Source organism: Eptesicus fuscus, chromosome 17 (genome assembly GCF_027574615.1).
Source record: "Eptesicus fuscus isolate TK198812 chromosome 17, DD_ASM_mEF_20220401, whole genome shotgun sequence".
NCBI lineage: Eukaryota > Metazoa > Chordata > Mammalia > Chiroptera > Vespertilionidae > Eptesicus > Eptesicus fuscus.
In genome coordinates, this window is record NC_072489.1 from 42489721 (window position 1) to 42499666 (window position 9946).

General features: G+C 43.0%; 1 protein-coding gene across 2 annotated transcripts; it reads right to left on the minus strand.

Annotated features, from left to right (window-relative positions):
* Nucleotides 1-1252: 1252 nt before the first annotated feature.
* On the minus strand, nt 1253-8100 carry BLOC1S2 (biogenesis of lysosomal organelles complex 1 subunit 2). 2 transcript variants are annotated; one of them, XM_008144181.3, is made up of 5 exons: nt 7968-8100; nt 7474-7590; nt 4780-4899; nt 3992-4096; nt 1253-1790 (listed from the first exon to the last, which is right to left on the minus strand). In XM_008144181.3, exons 1-5 carry the CDS (start codon nt 8083-8085, stop codon nt 1759-1761), a joined length of 492 nt encoding a protein of 163 aa, XP_008142403.3. In that variant the 5' UTR covers nt 8086-8100; the 3' UTR covers nt 1253-1758. The 2 variants fall into 2 exon arrangements, with proteins under 2 accessions (XP_008142403.3, XP_054585157.1); XM_054729182.1 differs by lacking the exon at nt 7968-8100 and adding an exon at nt 7748-7784 and having other exon boundaries at nt 1257-1790.
* Nucleotides 8101-9946: the final 1846 nt, after the last annotated feature.

A 9946-nucleotide genomic window follows, 5' to 3' on the forward strand; every position in this document is an offset into this window, starting at 1 on the left:
TAGAAGTTTGCCAAACATGGACGGATAATAATTTCAGAAAGAGGAAACAACAGTAAGAAATGAAAACTCATCCACGGAATTCTGCATTATCTTCAAAACATTTTTGCAAATCTAAAACTATTCTAAAGTAGGAAGTTTATGAAAAGAAAACTCATCCATGGGAATTAAGGTAGATCAAGACAGTTAAACACAATGCAAGTGTAACAAAAAATGAAATTTAAAAAAAGGAAAAAAACCAGGAGCCTTGTATGCATGCCAAGTTTGGCTTTAGAATACACATTTTTCCCAAGTGCACTTGGAACATTCTCCAGAATAGGTTAGGCCACAAAACAAGTCTCAACAAATTCAAGAAGACAAATTATATCAAGTATCTTTTCCAACCACAAAGGTGTGAAACTAGAATTCACTAACAGGAGGAAAACTAGAAAATTGATGAATATGTGGAAATTAAGCAACACACTCCTAAACAATCAATGGACTAAAAAAGAAATAAAAAGGAATATAAATGGATATCTTGAGACAAATGAAAATGGAACCACAACATACCGAAACTTATGGATGTAGCAAAAGCAGTTCTAAGAGGAAAGTTTATAGCTATAAATGTCTTTATTAAGAGACACTATCTCAAATAAACAACCTAACATTACACCTCAAGGAACTAGAAAAAGAGTAAACTAAGCCTGAAGTTAGAAGGCAGGGAATAATTAAGATTACAGCAGAATAAGAGAAATAGTCCAGAGGAACAAAGTATAAACAGAGGTGGTCTGGAACACAGATAGTGGGAAATGATGGAAACAAAGTTAAGAACTGTTTTTAGAGATGGAATTGGGGACCTCAGCCACCTTCTTAGCTGCTAACACGCAACTATGGATAAGATTGCCTTGTCTTCTAAACTACACTGATCAGTCAGTAATCTCCACCTACTGATGTCCTTAGTCTGGGAGGAAGATGATCAGGTCCTCAGGAGCCCCCCTCATCCTGCAAACACAAGTAGGAAGATATTTTATAAAATGCTTTATTTTATGAGTGGCAGCTCCACCTGCCCCACCCCGACCTCATACATACATACACATACACATTCTGTCTTTGTCTTTATCGCATTTCCAAAGGGGAACACATGTCAAGATGTCATCCATCCTGAGACATCGGATTCACACAAAGAAGAGACAGGAGGGGCCCATCACATACACCAAACTGTCACAACACTCCTTTCACTGTTTCTGCTCGGTCTAAAGGACTCGGCCTGAAATTATTTTAAGATTTTTTATTATTGATTATTATTTACTTTTACAGATAATTACTGACACAAGATGAGAAACTGTGAAGAAGTTTGTTTTGTTTTCCTTTTTTAATTTAGATTCTTGTTAGCAACACATTAGCTCAATAGAAAAAAACAACCATTTACACAGTAACTCAAAATCCAGCCACTTAAGAAAATAATGTAGAGAAAATAAGCCCTCTCATTTGATTCAACTGAAAAGCCCAGGTTTATCCTGAACTTTGAGAGACTTGGTGTCCTAAATGGATAATTAAGCATTCAAGTAAAAGGTAGGGGGTAATAAGTGTGCGTTTCTGGGGGACACTGCCCCAAGAGAAATTCAGGAGTAGCCACAGTTCTCCAGTTTACTCCAATGGTCGGATGTTTCTGAGACGGCCAGCATGGTTTCCTTTTGAGGAGTTGTGACAATTCATCAGCCTCAGGATTCAGGTCTCATTCTTCCACATTAAAAAAGACTTTGTTCCACAGGAATAAGTTTTTCATCGCTTCTCCAGCTTCTTGTACTTGGCTTCTGCGAGGGTGAGAGTTATATTTAAAACTGGCTCTTACAAAGATACTTCTTCATTGGTATTTCCTAGCAAGTTCAAAAATGTTTATTACATTAAAAAAAATTTTATTAGCCCCAATCTCATCAGCTGTCCAAACTGTGTCCAAATTGTAGGCACACCATAAATGTTAACTACCATATTAGTTAAGGACAGATATTTGAATGTGTATCTAAATTTTATTGATAGGCACAGCTTAAGGTAAGAAGTCAAACACACACACATAGAATAAAGAACCCAACACAAGTTCACTATATTCTAACCCTGTCAACAGCACCTGCTCAGATGGCTCCACAGGGAGTAAGCCGATCGATGGGCACCTGAGCCACTAGGAGCATAGGGAATTGCCTCTCCAGGCACTGTGCCAGGCACCCTCTGGGAGCCAGACTGGAACTCTTAGGAAGTATAAGTGTATGTTTTACCTTTTATTGTCTTATCCCCAGAAAGCAATTTTGAAAGATACAAGATTTAAAAGACCATCAAAAAGGCTTTTTAATGGAATGGATTCCCTTTGTCTTTAAAACTTTAAAAGCACCTTGGTACAATGCCGCCTATATAGTGAGGTTCACGGTCACCATTCAGTAAATTTAATTGTAGACAATGACACTGTTAATCACCACCTACATCAAATCTCAGTCTGCTACAAACCACTCTCTTGAAGTAGTCAACAATTGTTTATGATAAAAATAAAAAAATCTGTAAATTATATCTAAGATAAAAACAACTTTGTTATTTTTAGTCATGGTTATAAGAGCCAGAAACAATTAGTAAGCCATCAACACTAAAAGTACAGTTTCCTCCTTAAAAAAAAAAAAAAAGTAATTCCCATGAAGACAGAAGAGAAGCAGTCCAGAGATGGAAGACGCTTACGTCGCCTTGCCATACTAGCAGTTAGCAGCTGTGCGTCACTGCAGGTTGCCCAGGACCAAACCAGAGAGGGTCGGACCTGCATTACCACCATTTGTCCACCATCCAGAACTGAAATATCATTGCTGACATGTACACATAAGGAACTGTTTGACATTGAAATTGGGTCTCAAAAGAACTGTTGGCCCAGAAAGAAACTCACTACAGACTGATCCATTTGCCTTTCAGCATAACCATTATTGCTTGTCTCATTTTCGGTTCTCATAAGTGTATTTCTAGTAGCACATGATCTCACTCATCTAGGGGAAATGATAAACAACATAGACTGATGAACAAGAAGAGACCCAGAAACAAGGAGGCATGGATCAGACTGTCGGGCCTCAGAGGGAGGGTAGGGGAGGGTGGGGATAAAGGGGAGAGATCAACCAAAGGACTTGTGTGCATGCATATGAGCCTAACCAGTGGTTAAGGACAACAGGGGGGTGGGGGCATGCATGGGGAGGGGTGTGGGATGGGAATGGGGGGATGAGGACAAATATGTGATACCTTAATCAATAAAGAAATTTAAACAAACAAAAAAAGGAATTCTTGAAGAAAACCCTTGAATAACTATCCTGTTTATTAAGACATATGTATCTACATTATTAAAGATGCTCTAGCTCTAGCTGCTGAACCACAATTAAGAGCTTGAGCTTTGTAATCAATCAGACCTTGTTTGGAATACAGCTCTTCCACATACTAGCTTTGTGTCTTTATATAAATTGTTTAACCTCTTCAACCAGTTTCCTCCTCTATAAAATAAGGATAAAAATCATGTACTTATCTCATAGGTATTGAGAGGATAAAAAAACCTAATATATGTAAAGTACTAAGAACAGTGCCTGATATATCAAATACCCAGAAAATGTTATTTTTAATACTAGTACTACTAAGAAATTATTCTCACTAGGTTTTTGTGAAGATTAAAACAAATCATTGTAGCCATGGCCAGATGGCTCAGTTGGTTGGAGAGTTGTCCTGTGCACCAAAAGGTGACAGGTTTGATTCCCAGTCAGAGCACATATGTCGGTTGCAGGTTCAATCCTCAGTCGGGGCACCTATGGGAGATAACTAATCAATGTTCTTTCTCATACTGATGTTTCTCTCTCTCTCTCTCACTCTCTCTCTCAAGATATCCTCAGATAAGCATTAAAAAGAAAAAAAGATCATTATAAGCACATCATAAATATTAACTATCATATTAGCAAAGGTCATAACGGCAGGTACTCTTATTAAGCAAAACAGAAATAAAAATGGTTACCCAGTTTTTTGGAATATGCATCCAATTTGTAGGCTGCCTGTTCAAGAGCTGCTACCTGCTCCTCAATTACATTGATTTGATCCAGGTAAGGCTGTAGTTCAGCATCTTTGAAAACAAAGACAGGCCACATGTTTATATGGCTTCAACAAGTTGAACAGAAAAGAGTGAAAATGTAAGAGTGCTAGTGTCTCTCCAGCTCTGCCTAAGACACACAAGGTGGGATGACATGATTCTGATCATTAGCAGGACAAACGCTTTAGAAGACAGTAGCTAGCTGATCAGGCATGATGTGACCTAGACAAAACAAGTCTCTCTCATCCATTAAGTTTGTCTCTTAAATTCCTTATTCTACAAGCAATCTTTCCATTACAGATTCCACATCTTGGGTACTCCCAGACCAGGAAAGAGACAGGGAACACCAATATAAGCTAATGGAAAAAATATAGTCTACCAGTCTAAATTAGCATTTTCCATTTATAGATGTTCTGGTTTTCTGTTCATAGAGTAATCCTTTATGGATTTCATTGTTAAATCAGAATCTGGCCACCCTTTCTTTTCCCCATCCCTTTTCAGGAATAAACTGATCAAATCAAGATTCAGAAGCAGAAATAAGCATACCACCAAAACATGCTCCTCCTCAGAATGGAAGAAATGCACCTTAACTTTGTAATTCACTTAGAAAATGAGGTCCCTGAGTACAGGGGCCATGTTCCCTCTCCTTCTCCATGGCCCCAAGCATAACAGAACATTTATTACAAACACGTATAATTATAAAAATTATTACTTACACTTCTGGTTTAAATCCTTTAAGTTTCTACTAATGTTTATAGCAATATCTTTCATTTCAAGATACTTCAGGCTGGTTAATTTATTCATATTTTCCAGGAGTTTATAGTCTTCACTGGTGGCTTTAAAACAAACAGAAGATATAATGCCTTTAATGTTTATCTTGGATCATTGGAATGTGGAATTAGAGGGCAAATGGTAGTTCAAGGCAGGATCTAGGGAATGTTAAAGGAGCAAGCCACTTTTGACCTATGACATTTATACTCAGCCTGTGTACTCTGAATGTCTAAGTAGAAACTCAGGCAACAATCAGCAAATTATTTAAACCAAATAAGATCCATAAACTTCAGGATCTGGGTTAGAAAGGGATATGATAAACGTATGTCCTAAGAAAAGGGAAGTGAAAGTCTTGGTATTTCTACAGTGTGAAAACATGTAAACTGGGGAAATGCACCATAAATATTACTTATATATATAGTCACCTAGGATCTTACCACTTCTTAGTAACTCATTACTATGTGATTCTACACTGCATTTTATGCACTGACTTTTCCAAACCATTTGTCGGCTTTTCATATCCTCAATTCTTTTCCCCATCCCTACTCAAAGCACATGGCTTCTACTCCAATTTTCTCAAGCTGCCTCAGCCTTTTTGCCTCACTTAGAAATTTCTCTGTACCTTAATATCTTCCCAAGAGGCAGAAGTGCTTTATTCCTGCCAAGACAACTCCACCTGCTGTGTTCCTAACCCCCAACTCTTCCACCTCTTCAGGGCCTCTCTTCAGTCATCTCCTCTCTCTTGCATTTCCAAACTCTTTCCACCCTGGATCTTCTATTGGAAATATATCCAGGTTTCCTCCAGCCCAAAAGCACTCATTTGCTCATGAAAGCAAAGGAGATTCACTGCTAACTCTTTTGAAAGAGTAGTTTACACTCACTGCTTCCTCGTCCTCACCATTCACTCATGTGAACCCCTGCAGTCTGGCCTCTGCCCCTACCATCCTGAGAAATTACATGCCTCAAAGTCTCCTAACCATGAAATCCATGGTTCTTATTCTCCTGAACCTCTCTATAGTATCTGACACTTTGATCTCCCTCTCTTCAGGAAATTCTCCCTTGGCTGCTATAGAATTGTATACTGTATTACAATGATTTTTAAATCTCCTTCTAACTGTTCTTTTTAGGTTTCTATGCCATATCCTTTTTAAACCAACCTCCTGAACTGTCAGTTCTCAACTTTTCTCAACTGTGACGCATAACTGATGTTTACACTAGTGGCACATTCCCAAGGTATTTCCTTTCAAACTCAAAAAAAGTACTTATGCAAGTAAAAATGACAATCGGGGGAAATTACAATCTGCTTAGAATTAATCAATCAGCTCAATGGATAGAGCATCAGCTACGGACTGAAGGGTCCCAGGGCCAAGGGCACATGCTGGGGTTGCAGGCTCGATCCTCAGTAGGGGGCGTGCAGGGGGCGGCCGATCAATGATTCTCTCTCTCGTCATGCTTCTCTCTCTCTCTGTCCCTCTCCCTTCCTCTCTGAAATCAATAAAGATATATTTTAAATAAAAAAAAATAACAATCATCTGAAAACTAGGTACTTAAAGTACTGTTATTAAAAGCAAATTAATTGCCCTATACCGGCATTCCCTGAGATTTTAGTCAAGGTGCTCTGATCTACCTCTAAGCTCTTCCTTGCCAATCTCATCCTGCACAGCCCCAGCTCACAGCACTATGCAGGTGCCCCCATAGTAAAATCTGTTTCTCCTGCTCTGACCACTCTTTGAGATCTGGACTCATGTGTTCAAGTCACCTGAGTGTCTTAATAGTAGTCAACTGAGTGTCCTGGTAATATCTAAAGTCAGCCAAGCCAAAACTGAAAATATCATTTTCACATTAAGCATAGTTCCTCTTTCCAACTTCCCTATTTTGGTTGATGGTACCACCCAGGCTTAATAGCTCAAATACTAGTACATCCATCTTGGGCTGCTCCCAACCCCTCAATACCCACCTTAACAAGTTCTATAAATCCCACTTCTATAATGTTCTTGCACCCACGCCTTCCTTTCCATTCCTTTTACAATCACTCCTTCACACGGGACCAGACTTCACCTTTTGGACTCTCCTCAGCACATAGATCATGTGTTCATCTGGAAATACACCACGAACCGAAACTTAAATCACCCAAGGGGTGTCACCAAATCCTCTGACCAACCTAACAGGTCCCTACATCTGCAGGTCACTCCCCATTCCCTTTTCTCTTTGCCCCAATAAATACAACTGTTTTGGCCAAACACACTTCTCACTTACACCACCACACTCACTCACTCACGCACTGGCTGTTTTCCTCCTTTTGGGCCCATCACTCCCTTCACAATCTGCTCAAAATGCACTTCCCCCAAGGAGGCACTTCGTGATTAATTCTTTTTTGTTTTCTCGGCGTTAGTCTGCAATACGGAGGCCTGTGGAGTTGTATTAAGTATTCTTAAGTGTGTTTGAAGGTAGTTCGTGAATTTCTCCAGGGGAAGGAATGAACCTCTTTCCTTCCCATTCATGACGGCGCCACACTTCCAACAGGCATGTTTCAGGGCAGGTGGGGTTAGGGAGAGGGGGGCGCAGACCGATGCTGCGGAAGCACCTCCCAGGTCTCCCCAAGATAAACCGCAGCTCCAGCGAGGGGTGCCCCGCCTCACCCGTCAGTTCCCCAGTGAGGTAAGTTGCCATTTTGGAGAACATGTCCCGGCAGAGCTCGGTGATGTCAGCCTCCGCCGGCTCCTTCGCTTCCTCAGCTGTCTCCACCGCGGCATCGTCTGGATCAAAGGAGAAGGACTCAGCGCCCCGCAGCCGGTCCTAATCCAGCCCCAGCCTCTGCTCCCACACGCCGCCGCCTGTCCTCCTTCAATCGCGTCGGCTAAATTCTCCTCCAGGTGCCATAATTTCCAGCCCCCCGCTCCGTCCTGGCCCCACCTGACACACCAACTCTGCTCCCTCGCACCGGCTTCAGCTCACACCCGACCCCACCGCCAAACCATCTCACGCGCTTTGACCAGGCGCAGAACACGCACGGGAGCACACGGGTCCGCCCCTCCGACGGCCCGCTCCTGCCAGGTGGCCCCGGCATCCGGGCCCCAACCCAGGTTCCCAGGCCTCCAGCTCTGGACACTTCATCCCCACCCAGTCGGCGTACCTCGAACCGGCTCCTCTCGTTGGCTCGCAGGGACACCTTCGGGAGCCACCGCCGCTGCCGCCGCCGCCGCCGCCATGCTAGGCCCCGCGCTGCTTCCGGTTTGGGGATGCCTGCGCATGCGCGCCGGAAGCCCTGGGTTCCCAATGCACTCTCTCCGCTAAGTCTTGCAACCCAAGTTTGAGTAATAAGATGTAAGCATGAAGCCAAAATTGAAGCTAAGAAAGGTTATCCTGAGTCGATCTACTACCAAGAGTCGCGACGTCTGGAACCGAGGATGCGCTCATCCTAGAGGGGTCACCAGTCCAGTGAAGCTTACGACCCGTCTGGGTCTGGTCTGATGATCAAATGCACCGGAGACAGGTTGTCCCCTCCCCAGAGACTCCGCGCCCAGGCCGGTATTAGTCGCCAAAGACGGCTCCGAAAATCCATGCTTTTGAAAGTAGTCTCATTCAGGCTTAGGGAAACCTTCAGGCGTGGATCCCTGCGCCGAAATACTCTCCCTTCCAGTGTCCTGGATTAACCCTTATTCTTTGGTCCCTTTTTCTTAAATTGTAGGGTGGCACCTACTTCTATTGTTGATGCAGCCTTTCCATAAGAACGCTTAGATCGTAACTTTTTTTTAGGGCTGAGGATAGACTGTGCTTCTTTGCTGCGTGTTGCTATTTCACAAGTCTCCTAGTGGTACAGAGTGCACTTGGTGGGATGGCAGAACAGGGGTGGGTGAGGGAAATGGATAAGAAAAAGCGACTGGGGAGCAATGGAAGGCGCAAAATGAGGAAAGGATGAAGATCACAGGGGAAGGGAAAGGAGATATATAGGAAGTCTTGATGAAACAGGAATTTTAGGGGAATATAGGCAGGCTTAGGGAATTTTTAGAATTGGGGTCCATGGAAAACACAGAGCTACAGATTGGGAGAAGGTACATCTCCATAACACAAGGAAGCCAGGTGCAGGGAGCAGCAACAGTTGCATTTACATAAGACAAGGGAGCTGGAAGTAGCCAGAAAGAAAAGAACGATGAAGGAGGAGGGCATCACCTGTCCCATGTGGTGTTTGACCTTTGAGTTCAGGAGTTACTATAGTAACCAGTCTAAGGAATAGTGACCAATCAGAGGGGATATCAAGGCACCGGGATCTGCAGCCTTTATAAGCCATAGGGAAAAGGAACTCAGTGGGACCCTTTTCCCCTCCCCATGTGGGAGTCCATTCTGTGGGACTCTTTCCCTCTCCCCACTGGGAGTCTGTACTTGTTCTTCAATAAATTTCCACCTTTGCTATACTACTCTCTGACCGTGGATTCATTCTTTGACTCTGGCAGACAAAGAATCCGGGTTCCAGTCCAAAAATTCCATTTCATTGAGATGCAGACCTGTACACCCAAAATCTTGGTGTAGAAGTTTTTGGTCTTATCCCTGGTTATCTTCCATCTGCACCCTGTCACCCTCCCCCACATACCAGCCACCCCTTCCTCCCCCCACCCCACACACACCAAAGTAAGGGGGCTACCTTATTCCCTTCATTCTGAGGACCAGGTCTCCCTAGGTCACTGTCTCCAGTCTCTAATGGTACAATCATAGTGCCCACCAGTTCAAACCATTCCTATGAGCCAGAAGATCTTATTTCAGGACTCCTGAAGCAGCCAGCTCCTTCATACTGCCACTGCCTCCACTCCAGACCTCCCAGCAGGGATGAGCTGTCCCCACCCCAAGTACAAAGATGACTCTCAGTTCCAACTCTTTTCTTCCCCTTACAGTCCCAGAAGCAAGTGCAAAGTCTTGATTTTCCTAAGGATTTTTATTGATAGTCACCAGGGAAACCCACACTGTCCAGTGGAAGAATAGAGTCAGAGCCTAGCACATCTTAATCCAAAGATCTCTGAATCCTGGGGCCATTTCTTTGCCTGGTTTTCCTCAGGCTCCAACTTCATCCTGGTTTACAGCCCCTTCAGTTCCATGTTCTGTAGGAGGTTGGGAGCAGGA